The following is a 13,539-nucleotide window of genomic DNA, read 5'->3' on the forward strand; positions in this document are numbered from 1 at the left end:
AGAGACAAAATAAAGAAGACATATAAAGCCAAAATAAAGCCTATTTTCCAATTCCTATTTTAATCATAGTGTAACTGTTAGTGTAACTAATTGTATGTTGAATAAGTACAAAGTAACAAGTACGGACCAGGAAGTAATAAATAATGCTAAATATTAGAACCCTACATTTAGTTTCACATGAAAAAAACTATATATTTTTCTATGTAGAACGATATTTTGTTGATTTTACAATCATTATCTCAACGTATACAGTCAAGCCCACATCAATGGGTGCTGTAGGCTATTTAATCAATTTTTTAATATACAAATACTAGAATATTTAACAAAACAAAACCCACACAAATATGTACGTTTTTTCTGGTCTGTTGAATCTGATCGTACATTTTATTCAACTGCTTTAATATCAGGCATAAAAAACGTTGTCTTTTGGCTGTGTGACTCTCTCACTACTTCTCTCTGTCTCTTTTATTCTAACAGTTGAGTCTTGTGTATGTGAGAGGAACTGAATAGCCATCCTTCGGGTCCTTATTTATTGTGGCCAGGACTTTCTATCAATCACAAATATACGAAAGCTCAGGTGTACGAATTTATGGATAATCCATACGCAAAAGAAAACAAAATCTAGATCTTAAATTGTGCAGTTTATTGACGCTCGGTGGATCCAAGATCTCTATGTGATATTTTATCCAGTAGAGGGCTCTCTACAGTAGCGTGAGACTATTGGTTAACTATCAAACTTAAACAGCATTAAAAAAAGATAATAATAAAGTTAGTATAAAATAAAATAATGAATTAAATAGTTTCTAGAATAAAGATCAGTAATAATAATAATAATGAAATTATTATTAATAATAATAATGCTAGTAACTATTATTGTTATTAATATTATTATAGTAATGCAAATAGTATCATGTTCATAATTTATAGCAGTAACAAAATCTTGAACATTAAACATTTTCCAAGTTCAACTCTGTATTTTAGTGGGAATCCAAACAACATATGATTGTTTAAACACAAAAAAATAGAATATCTCAGTAACAAGAATATTGACACGGATAAGCTTACGATAAACAATACGTAAGCCCATAAGGAAATATTAAGAGAATGGGATGTACCAAAATAAATGACAACAACAGCATATCTCACACTCACAAGTATACCTAATTGCACTGTGAGTTAACAGGGAAATTGCTTTCACTTCAGGAAATAGAGATAGCAGCGCTGTGGGACAAAAGATGGATTAAAAAAAATTCACAGCCAGTCCAAAGAGACAAAAGGAAAAAAAGAGCAGGGGTCCAGGAGGAGATTTGCATGGCACCCTCTCCCTGGACCAACAGAGGTCCAGGTTTGCAGACGTCACTGGTCGAGGATCTTTGTTTTCTCTCCACCTCTCGGTGGAGGAATACAAGTTTATCATCCAGCCAGGGACGGGACGGTCTCCTCTACCGCACCTCTCCTCCATCTATCGGCTTGCACTGGGCTATTTCTCCTGTATGGTGGATATCCGGCTCAATACTTCTTTCTTGGATGATATGGGGGATCATTCAAAAAGTAAGTTATTTATCTCTCTCTACTCCTTCTTTTTGTCATTCCGGGGTTTTGTTCTGAGTTTTTAAATTTCCTTTCAAGACGTATCCGGGGTATAGTCTCTTAAATTTCTATTAATTGTTCGATTAATTTCGGCATTTGCAGAATAATATCGAAACCGCAACTAAGGTATGATCAACTGACCTGTCCTAAATATATATATATATATATATATATATATATATATGGGCTAATATCCTTATAAACTTATATCGTGTGGTGCGTTTGAAGTGACCCTTGTCGTAGGTTACTTGGTGATATTTTTAGCTCCTGTTGCGTCATTATAATAAGTCTGAAATATTCTTGGAAGAACTCTGTTTGTTGTGATACGCGCAAAGATTTTCTCTCCTTAAGGTGGAGGGGTGAAGGGGGTTTAAGGGATGTCATGGGGATTAAAAGAGCTCGCACAGTGTTGCATTAATGCATTCCGCTCCTCACACAGAGAAGTCGGGAATCGCAATGTGTGTGGGCTGTGGAAGTCAGATACACGACCAGTACATCCTGAGAGTCTCCCCGGACCTGGAATGGCATGCAGCCTGTCTCAAGTGTGCAGAGTGCAGCCAGTACCTGGACGAGACCTGCACTTGCTTCGTCCGAGACGGAAAGACTTACTGTAAAAGAGATTATGCAAGGTAGAGTGCAACTTTCAGGATTTTTTTTACTCTCCTAAATTTCAGAGACCATGTGTTGGGTTGTTGAAAAGAAAGTGTTATATATAAAGGATATACAGGGGGCACCTGAGATGAGATAAATCATAATCTCATAATGATAATGGCAATTTGAATGGCAAATGTGCAGGGTGTAAATGAAAGTGGGCAAAATTGTGCGTCATGAACTACAAACCTGAATAAGATCTGTGCTGCAGGCATTCAGATTTGTGTTCTTTTTCCTGATTATTATATCAGCTTGCAACTTTTTTGCGCTTCTGTTGATTGGAACGTGCTCTGAGATCAACGTTAGATTCGTTTAGCCTGCAACATTTTAGGGCTACTGCATGAGACCAATGTATAGTCTCCATGCTCCCTTTCAGGTTATTTGGCATCAAATGTGCAAAGTGTAACATGGGCTTCTGCAGCAGCGACCTGGTGATGAGAGCTCGGGACAATGTGTATCACATGGAGTGTTTTCGGTGCTCGGTTTGCAGCCGTCACCTCCTGCCGGGGGACGAGTTCTCTCTGCGGGACGACGAGCTGCTGTGTCGGGCGGATCACGGCTTGCTCGCGGACCGGGCCCCTGCAGACAGCCCACTCAGCCCGGGGAACATCCATACCAGACAGCTGCACATCTCCGGTAGCCTACAACATGATTTATTATGAACCTATAAAAGTAACACAGTAGGCACAGAAAATGATCTGCATAAAATCGTGCATGCTATAACCTATTATTATAAGTATTATAATTATTGTTGTTATTATTATTATCATCAGTATTATTATTATTATTATTATGTACATTCTGACTTCCAAAAGTATTGCCATTTTCTAGGCAAAATCTAAACAGCCGACTAAATATTAATATTTTGTGTGCATCGGCCAACCATAAAATATTCAATATAATTTACAATTTAATTTTAATAAATGCATACAGTAGTCTGACGTTTAAAATGACGGCAGTGACTTACAGACGCCTAACAATATTTGGTGCAATATTTAATGTTTTCAATTTCATAAACTACAGCCGGTGATAGGCCTAGCCTACTTGTAAATCGAAGCTATTTGTTACTTTAATTTCTTCATTTAAGTTTATAATTCCTCCGACATAAAACATTTTTTCTGCTTATTTTAAGTTTCAAATTGATTTTTTTCCTTTTTCCAGAACCTGTTTCTGTCCGACATCCTCCTCATCACCGGAACCACGTCCACAAGCAGTCCGAGAAAACCACTCGGATCCGGACGGTGCTGAACGAGAAGCAGCTCCACACCCTGCGGACCTGCTACAACGCCAACCCGCGACCGGACGCGCTGATGAAGGAGCAGCTGGTGGAGATGACCAGCCTGAGCCCCAGGGTGATCCGCGTCTGGTTTCAGAACAAGCGCTGCAAAGACAAGAAGAGGATCATCTTCTTGAAGCAGATGCAATCACAGCAGCACAGCGAAAAAACCGTGAGTTATGTTATGTTTTTTATATTTTCATGGTATAGCTGAAAACATTATGCTTTATTATAGACCCGTTTCTCATTTCAAAGGCCCAATTGATCTTGGGCAACACATGCTTATTAAGCATATTTTCTAATGTGCTTAATAACTGACTGTCATGCACTCACTATTGCCCCGTACAACTTGATTAAATTCTCCACTGGTTTAAAAAAAAAAAGAAATCAACAAAGGTTGTATTCAAGATAATGTTCATGTTCAAATGTATCGCCACACATTATCTCGATAAGATAAAGAAAGAAATAATTAAATGGTAATACTGTTGGAGAGAGACCACAGCAGAAAACATAAACATATTGTAGACTGATTGTTGTGGATAAAAAATACAGAAAATAAAATTATTTGTCAAACAACTCTTAACAAACAGGAGGTTGTTTTTCCATTTTTTTTAAAAATTCCATATCATTTTAAATATACAGGTGGTATATTTTCATGAATCAGAAAATAATTGTCAATTTAGTTAGTCTACTGAACTGAAATATTTTGTAATTGAAAAATAATTGCATGTTTTGCAGAGCTGACCACATTAAACCCAATGTATCCTTTAACTATTGCAAAATTAGATTTAGATATTTTACAGGCTCATATAAACTTAATATGCTTTCTAACAGTTTTAAGGCTAGTTAATGTTCATACAATTAAAACTTTTTGTGCACGTTTTATGTTTGCTGTTGCTGAAAATGGCTGTTGGTTCCCTCATAATGACAAAAAAAATATGATTTTTATTGGTGTGGCTGAACAGCTGAATTTATTCAATGTATGGCCAATATTTGGGTCGAATTAACTGTTTCGTTGCTCTTGTAGAATCTGCAGGGCCTGACAGGCACACCTCTGGTGGCAGGTAGTCCTATCCGGCACGACAACACCGTGCAAGGGAATCCTGTGGAGGTGCAAACCTACCAGCCACCGTGGAAAACCCTCAGCGACTTCGCCCTGCAGAGCGACCTGGACCAGCCCGCTTTCCAACAGCTGGTAGGATGACATTCAGTATATATATTTAAAATACATTATAGGCCTTTTAAAATAATACAAAGGGACTGATAGGCTTACATTCGTAGAGAGAGAGAGAGAGAGAGAGAGAGAGAGAGAGAGAGGAAACAGAAGGATTTGCTAAACTTCAATCATATCCAATAATAATTCAGACATGGTCATAGGGCAGTTTTTTAAACGTGATGATGATGATAATGATTATGATGAGGATGATGATAGCCTTCATTTAGTTAAAAAAAACAACGCTTAGATTTAGAGAGAATTCTTTAATCTAGTAACGCCTTTAATTTCCAAAATATTCAAGCGCAAACTTGCGCCAAACTGTTGATCAACCTTGTGTATGGGCTCCATGTGGGTCACTCGCTGATGTGGTCTCGTGCACGACTGATAAGGTGATTTGTAGCCTATTATGTTTTAATTGACAGGCCTGATACTTTGACAAAATAAAATAAATGTATCCCTTGCTCTGGTCATGAGCACATTCACATGTTGTCATGTGAATGCAGAGAGAGAAAATCTGTCTCTCTTAAAACCCTTTTTTGTTGACTCCTTCGGTTTCCTTCGGCAGGTGTCTTTCTCTGAGTCGGGCTCCCTGGGCAACTCCTCGGGCAGTGATGTGACCTCACTCTCGTCTCAGTTACCGGACACACCGAACAGCATGGTGCCGAGTCCAGTCGACACGTGAAGAGTCCTCGAGGTCAGCTGGAGCCCCCGAGCGCGCGCCCGCGCCCTCTGCAGGGGACGCGCAGAGACCTCAGTGACATTCAATCAAAGAAAAACGAATTAAAGGACCAGGATGGATTATGCTCGAGGATACATTCAGGTTGCCGACTGGAGGATGGGAGGTCTGACTATTCTTTTTAAATTTAGGCATTTTAGCTCACTGTCTTGCTCAAGGATACTTCGGCAGGACTCACAGCTGTTTATGGACATTATGGGCTTATGGGAACTTCTACCATGATGCCAATGCCTGAACTGGCCATAACGTGGTGAATGTGTAACGGGATTCAAACACACTGTCCTGTAATGGACGTCTGAAGGTTACAATATGTTTATCAGGAACCAAACTGTGTAGATGTGCATGTTTTGTTTCAATATCGACTCTTGTAAATTAAGGAAACAGATGAGATGCGCATTGTTCGCGTTTTCTCCAGAAAATAAGTTATTAATATTTATTATGACGACAGACATAGCCGATCTTATCAATAAAACCATACTTTTAACTGATTATTGCATGCACAATTCCATTTGTTCTGTAAACTACAAGATCTTTTTTATAATTGTAGTCGGCAAAATAAATCAGTTTTTAAGTGAATTGAAAAGCAATTGGTGCTTATAATGCTTGACACTGTTTGAAGTGCTGGAGCTCCCCTGTTTAGAAAATGCAACTTCTTAGGCTGTAAGACGGCCTAAAGCTCATACAATAAATGGTTAAATATGCACGTTTGGGCAATCAGAAATTAAATATTACGGTATTACAAATGTTCAGTTGCCCACATTTGTGGGTGCCGTTCTGTCTGTAAACAGTAAACCCTGAGGTAGAGGCCCTGCTTATATTTAGGCCTGCTCAATTTCCGAGCCAAGTGGATGAGTGACTGATGGCTGACACGATATTATTAAGCATTTGGCCCACGTGTCATAGGTCACTGAATCAGACACAATGGGCTGAGGTCTGAGTTCGTGCCCTCACATGATTTTCTATCTTCATTTAAAAAAAAAAAAAAAAAAAAAAAAAAAAAAAAAAAAAAAGCAAAGCCTCCAGAGCCTATATTTATAGCAGATTTTGCATAATATCTGGTTCCCGTCATAGTGATAAAACGATCAAATTGGTCTTATTTAGACAAATGTCACAGTGCCATACCAACCTGAGGCCCATGGTTACAAGTCTAGACAGAGGACAGGCAGCGGCAGCCGCTTATCTGCATCTGGCATCACCCGCAAAGGATACACTGAATGGACCCAAAACAAAACGCGCAGCCGCGCAGCGCTGACGGGACTCCCAGCCTGCGGACGCATCCTGGCGTGTCTTGAGTTTATTTTCATTCCTGTAGGAATCCTGAACGGCAAATAGCCGCTGGACAAGAGAGCACGCAGGTCAAGCCGGGACTGACACACTACACCTCAACAATTTGTTGGGGAGGATCGCCTTTATCAGTGAGGGAAGTGCATTGAAATTCAGAATCCTGTTAAGTCTTGAAGACATGCTGATATAGCCTGTAACAACTTTAAACTGTGAGTACAACTGTAGCAACAATACACTCAAGTAAATGTTAGAAAAATACAAGACGGGGCTAAATATCACAAATCATTTTAAAATAAGTACACAGGTTATCTGAATTTATATAGTTATATGTTTATACTTAACACATTAAACAGCTCCCAAATGTGCAACATCTGCCTTTAATCTAAAACTGGACAAACTGGATGAAAGTTCCAGCAGTTTCACACTGTGGGAAATGTTTTGCGAATATAACTTTTGTTTTCATTCCCAACAAATCCCCAAAGCCCGTTTCTAAATATTACCTGAACCTGCTGGTTGATTGTCATCTGTGCATAACTAGAGGCCGTACTGATGCTGTAGTGATGAACCATTGGGAATAAAACAACTTGATCACTATTTGAATATAAATATGCCAATTAATAAACTACCAATAAATACGTGCAGAAGAAGATGGCTTCCTCTTAAACCTGAACAATCTGTTTATGAGGAATTCAAAAGCGTGAAAGTACATTTCTATATGTACAACCAATTCCTATATATTCACGTTTATTTAAGATTCAATAATCAAATTTGTTTCTATGAATTGCATTTGTCCATAGACTAAATTAGGACATCGTCAATATTCAAGTTCATGAGGGTGTAACTGACAGGAATACAAGAGTCACCACCCTTTGTTGTATCTTACTCATCAATATAACTTTGTAAAGTTTACACAGAAAAAAATAGAATGACAACAAAATATAGCCATAAGTATTTTATTTCACATGAAGGTAAATAACTCAATAAATTATATTAATTTGTAAGTTTGCCTCCTAACAGAGATAAAGAAGAGACAAAGATGTGAACTTGAAAAGGATCATTCTGAGCTGGCAATCAAGGCATGCCACGTAACTTGTAACGGACATCATGTAGACTACAAATAATAATTCTGGCCATTCACATTCAAACATGAGACAAATATAATAAATTAACACAAACAGTATTCATGAAACACTTGGCAAATGATAAATTACAGTATAAGTAAATGTTTCAGATTTAGATGGTCCCTGCTTTGAAATGGATCTTTTTTTTTTATCTACAACAGGGACACAAAGATAAACAAATGGCTTGTATAGACTTTAAATGGAATAGCTGTGCATGTGTTCTAACTGCAATGAACAATGAAGACATTTTGTGCAAATAATCATAAACATCAAACTGATTTCAAAGAAATCAAAACAGATACACCAACATATGATAAGGCTTCACAACTGGCAAAGTCTGAAGAACATATTTGCTCGTGTGCAGACTTAAAATTGTGGAAAAAAGAGAAAAAAACAAAAGTCCACATGTTTCTTTTGAAATGTTCATACTGTGCTTATCCATTCTGAGGACAGTGTGCATCACTCTTCCTGCTTCTTGAGAAAGAACTGCAGCGCTGAGTCCCACTGGTCTCTTGGAAAGCGGTTAGACAACTCGCAGTAATCCAGCAGCTGGGAAACTTTAAACAGACAGAGAAGAACAACTTCATTATATAACGGGAGTCCAACAGCAATCCTTTTAAATCCGTCAGAAAGCAACCAATGTGCCAAGATAAATGTATCACAAGGAAAAATTCTTAAGCCTCAATACTACTATTAAACATATTCCAGATCTATTGCGTAACCGTCATGTCTGTTCTGAGGCAACGCCTTCTTTAAAACAAAACAAGTCAACTATCCTTTAGAATTAAAAATATGAAATATAATTAAATTCATCCAAATTCTTGTATTGCGTTTGATACATTTATCAGAATAACTTACCTCCGGGCTTTATTTTGTTGTCTGAATCTTTCTCATTTGCAGCACAGTCCTAGAAGAATGAACACGAGCATTAGTACGATAACAGTAGACTGCAGGTACCAGCAGTGTTGTGTGTGTGTGTACAGTTTATTTGGTCTTATCTAAAATAATTAAAACCTTCCAGTCAGAAAAAAATATATACAAATAATGTTATTTAAAAGTTGCCACTACATCTCAATGTATTTTCTCAGCAAAATATATGTTTTTAGAATGTCGGGTGATAAAGAACCATACAGGATCAAACCGTTTCACTCCGAGGAATGTTCTTGAGGTTAACTCAACAATGAGGGCGGCGGGGCACGACACCATGCATTATTGCTTTGTTTGAAAGAAATGACAATAGCTTGTCTCCCTTTGAATGGAAGTTAATCGGTGTCTAAACAGCGGTGGTTGCAGAGTGGTGAGGGGCGGGTTGTCAGAGGAAGATGAAGGAGACAAGCTGTTTACTGGGAGTTGAACCAGTGGCAGGTAAATCCACTGTGAAGGAAGCCATTTATCTTTGTACAAGCCTGCCTGTTACAGATTGACCGGGGCCGAGATGAGCAACTGTTAAACCAGCCGAGGCAAAGAGGTTCCCCTCTGATTATAGCCTGTTCTGTGATGGTCAACTGTGTGTAAAACTATGATCTATGTCTGCTGTATGTGACACCATGGTCCTATATTTACCTGAATGAACGTAGCCAGCAGCACACAGCTCATCTCCTGCTGCAGAATGACCTTGTTTTGGGAGTTGTTGTAGCAGGCCGAGATGAGGGAGGGGAAGAGCACTCGGATGAGGCGCGGGTGGCTGAAGTACTGGAAGGGCAGCTGACACAGTTTCTGCAGCACGCTGGGCTGGCGGCCAGACTGCACTATCACCTGGAACACACATGGAGCAAGGCCAGTCAGTCACTGAGCCAGTCAGGCGGCCAGTCAGTGGCACTGTTGGTTGTAAATCACTGCACTGTCCCTCCCACATGTAAATCTGCCACTAAAACAACACACAAACAGCCATTAGGAGGAGACCTGGGGGGCACAGCCTCCCACCACGCAATTATGGGCTATAAAACACAATGATGGGATGTTTTCTTCTTCCTTTGTACCAACAGCAACGGCAGAGATGCTGTACCACGAGAGGGAAATGTGAACCGATGTCATTATCAGCGGTTAAAACTTCACTTTCAAGTTCTGTGTTAAGCTCTCTGAGCAACACCGACGCAGAGAGTCAGTGCAAAAAGCTTGTTACCGCCCCGTAGGAGGGAAGCTCAGGTTGAGAGGGCATTCAAAGTGCAACAGGGGGAATGGAGGGGTGGGGGTGGCGGGTGAAAGGCAGGGTGAGCAAACCTCCACCAACGGTGTTGGCCACCCCCACTTTGAGAAATGAGCAATACCATTAATGGTATTTTCACCCTGCCGACATCCTGCTCTTCATCACAGCCTGTCAATCACACACCATCACATCCGGGCTACCAGCATTAAAAGCAAATCACTCCCAGCCTTATTTGATTAGAAAGGGGACTGCTGCAAATGAAGGGGTCCTGGCCTAATGCTCTGGTCATCTCCCCTGAGCCCGAGAAGACCACGAGCACCCCTCTGAGAGCACAAGGGGGTCAGCGTGCTAAATCCTGGCTGAAAAGACACGGCACTACTTTACAGTTACAGACGACGGGACCGGGCGGCTCCATGCCAATAGAAACCAGAAGGGCGAGGTGAGGTCCCCAAGTCACGGTGACATAAATTCACGAGATTTACAAGATTTTAAAAATGCACCCACTAATACTCTGCCATTGGCTTCTCCTTTGATAATGCACTCCAAGTTTCAACAGCAGGATAAACAAAGCGATAATTCATCGCTTTTATCAGTTCAAGGTGAAGCTTCTCAGAGCTGGCCTCTACAGCAGCGTTCAAAGGGACACAAAGCAGTGCCACTTCCTATCGTCCTCTGTTTAAAGCATCCGCATGGACAGGTCAAACAATCTGAACTTTAATGCATTACAAATACTTCAAAATGTGGAGAGGACTGAATTTGTCAACCTGAAATGCGAGTGTTAATTTTCAGAAGGTAAGAGAACACGAGGTCTGCTTTGGTGTGTTTTACTGAGTGCTGTATTGAAGTCTGGAGTACATTTTTAAAGAGGTAAACCATGCTGTGAATATGTGCGCGTAACGGTGGAAGAACAAAATCCCCACAGTTTCACTGACTTAATAAGTGTTTCTCACAAAGGAATGTGGGACTAGGACAAATTCATCCACTCACGGAAGGGAGAAAAAAAAAAAAAAAAAAAAAAAGGCAAGGTCTGGCTGTTTTCAAAAGTAGAGCTGTTTATTTTCACTGCATGTAGTTTTAGCATTTTCATGCTACTTTCCATTAAATCCCACATCATCGTATTTATCTCGTCTGTTGCAACATTGCTCAAAGACTAACTGGCATTGAAGAGGGAGTTATGCAGCCAAAACCGTGGTTCTGCGAAAGCTAAAGAATATATTCATTCTTGGGTTTTAATCCAGAATATTTATGGTTTAGGTATCGTCATTTAACACCAAAGCAAGTGTTGGATATTTGAGCCGGGGCTCTGAGAAGATCCAACCCACAAATCACCAGGCAATCTCATAATCCTCCACCACGCACAGTTCCATCTTCAGCTGCCTAAACAAATTGTCCACCCTCAAGTGCCTGACGACGCAGAAAGACATAAAACAAAGCTGGTGGCAGGAAGAGTATAGCCGTTACACAAACTTGAGTCTCCTGCCAACTTTCCACGCCTCTACCAGGTGAAGAGCAACACCAGAGCCCAAAATGGTTTCCAACTAGAGATTACCCCGTAGCGTTGCCTCTCCCAGCTCAGTTGAAGTATCTGCAGCTCAAAGCCTGACATCATAAAACTAACAACAAGCATCTGAACCCATGCATCTGGCTCGCGTACAACGCAGACCCAGTAAAAACTCAAGTGTCTCGGCTGCTCTGTTCTTTCTTAAGTTCAGAGACCTGGCATTTTCAAACAGTGCCGAGTTTTATGACGCCTCCATTACATAACTTCCCCACTGTCCACAATGACAACAAAGAGTGTGTAAAGTTAATGTTCTGAAACGCAAACAAATTCCCGGGGAAAAACCCCAGCGTCGAAGCGTAAACCAAAGTTAAAGCAGATTTAAGAACGGAGAGGAAAAAAAAAAGAAAAAAAAAAAAGAAGTGGCCGGCATTGTTCCTGCCGTGCAATAAAGCATAATCTCAAACAGCATAACTAGCCTGTGCGCATGAGGCTGCAGCACTGCTGGATAAGGCAAATATATGAATTTCATCTTGAACGTGTAGAAGAATTTCCATTCGTTGTAACGTCTAGACAGCCCGAACACCTCAGGAGGAACCAGCGTGAGAGCAGGGCCATATATCTGACACTGACTCCACAATACAAACCAGATCCATCAGAGTGGAACTGCCTTACTGATAAGACAAGCAGCACAGCATGCGCCACAAAACAAAGTCAGTCAAATGGCTGTTTAGTGCCTCTTTACAGCATTTACAACGGCTGGCTGAGACGTGCACAGGACGCTGTGTAAATTACCTTTGGACAATTAGACGCTGGCGACGCAGACATTGACACTCCAACTTGACTTTTAAGACAAATGTCAGTTGTTTTAAAAATCCCATAAAAAAAAAAAAAACTGCTGTTTACACAGTGAAGCTTAATAACTCTTTATTTATCTCTATGAGCCGACGCTGTCATTCCACCCCAGATCTTTACTGCTGATAATTCTGCTCTGAAACTAACCTGATGACAGTGTTACAGACAAATGGAAACTCCTCACTGAAAGGTCTGCAGGGATAAAAATGTCCTCAGCTTCACTTAAAGTCAGTTGGACCTGCACTCACCCTTGAAGCAGAGTGTAAATCATCTACCGAGCTAACAATCAGGCCCTCTCCTGCCAGTCAGTAGAGAGTGCATCTGCCTGCGTTACTCTGCCTTTGTTTACTCCGCTGGGTGATACACAGTGTGCATTCCCTGCTGCTGGCTCCCTATGGTCTGCACGAGCTGCACTTACCCTGCAGGCAGCGAGGGCTTGGTGTGCCTTGGCTGTAATGGACTGCTGCAGGGAGCGTTTCAACATCAGGTTAACAGGAATTACAGGCCTAAAGCTCGGCTTGGGCCTGCGGGGCAGAGGAAACGCCCTCGTAGAGAATGGGAAGAAGAGGAATGACCCCACGGATGAGGCTGAGCTCAGGAGATGTGTGTGGGATGTGAAGTCTGGAGGTGATCCATAGCTCTTGTGATGCGTACAGGTATAAAGAAAGCTGTTTACGAAATATAAGCACAGAGGAGTCGGGTAATCTCATGAGCCAGCGCAGGGAAAACCATTCCATTTCTAAAACGTCCATACGCTACCTGAAATCAGACCCTCTTTGTGTGTGTCGCTCACTCTGCTTGCGTGTGTGTGTGTGTGTGGCCATTTTCCATGTACTGAAAAAAATGCAAGGTTTTCTTAAGATTTCCACACTCTCAAATCGCTCGTGTCTTTCTAAAAGAGCAAGCGGGAGTCAGGTGGGTTATTAACATGTCAACAGTTTACAATTAAAATCTCGTCAGCTCAGAGTTTCAACAGATCATCACCACGGATGATTCACAAATGAATCACTGCATTCACAGACGAGGAGATTACCGGCATATATCTCTTCAAGGGGAAAAGGAAGTACAGTTACTTGTCTGTTGCAAAATAGGTGTCATTTGTTCTGCTTTTTTTGTTTTTTTGTCAAAAGGTCTCGAGGGACTCACCCAACAGACCATGAAACATA

The 13,539-nt window shown here is 40.7% G+C and overlaps 2 protein-coding genes across 4 annotated transcripts in view; one reads left to right on the top strand and one right to left on the bottom strand.

Moving 5' to 3' along the window:
* The first annotated feature begins 1,436 nt into the window (after positions 1 to 1,436).
* Positions 1,437 to 5,927, top strand: isl2a (ISL LIM homeobox 2a). Its single transcript, XM_031868095.1, has 6 exons — positions 1,437 to 1,551; positions 2,030 to 2,219; positions 2,618 to 2,877; positions 3,403 to 3,689; positions 4,545 to 4,712; positions 5,299 to 5,927. Exons 1-6 carry the CDS (start codon positions 1,494 to 1,496, stop codon positions 5,413 to 5,415), a joined length of 1,080 nt encoding a protein of 359 aa, XP_031723955.1. The 5' UTR covers positions 1,437 to 1,493; the 3' UTR covers positions 5,416 to 5,927.
* Positions 5,928 to 7,690: 1,763 nt separating this feature from the next.
* The window catches only part of scaper (S-phase cyclin A-associated protein in the ER), a 53,340-nt gene continuing 47,491 nt past the window's right edge, over positions 7,691 to 13,539 (bottom strand). For all 3 annotated transcript variants that reach the window (XM_031858306.1, XM_031858287.1, XM_031858297.1), the window contains 3 exons: positions 9,438 to 9,629; positions 8,733 to 8,781; positions 7,691 to 8,431 (listed from right to left, as the gene is read on the bottom strand). In XM_031858306.1, the coding sequence (XP_031714166.1) occupies positions 8,334 to 8,431; positions 8,733 to 8,781; positions 9,438 to 9,629 (339 nt within the window). In that variant the 3' untranslated portion in view covers positions 7,691 to 8,333. The remainder of the gene's footprint in view (positions 8,432 to 8,732; positions 8,782 to 9,437; positions 9,630 to 13,539) is intronic.

Source organism: Anarrhichthys ocellatus, unplaced genomic scaffold, assembly GCF_004355925.1.
Source record: "Anarrhichthys ocellatus isolate YVR2014 unplaced genomic scaffold, GSC_Weel_1.0 scaffold2, whole genome shotgun sequence".
In the NCBI taxonomy this organism is placed as follows: domain Eukaryota; kingdom Metazoa; phylum Chordata; class Actinopteri; order Perciformes; family Anarhichadidae; genus Anarrhichthys; species Anarrhichthys ocellatus.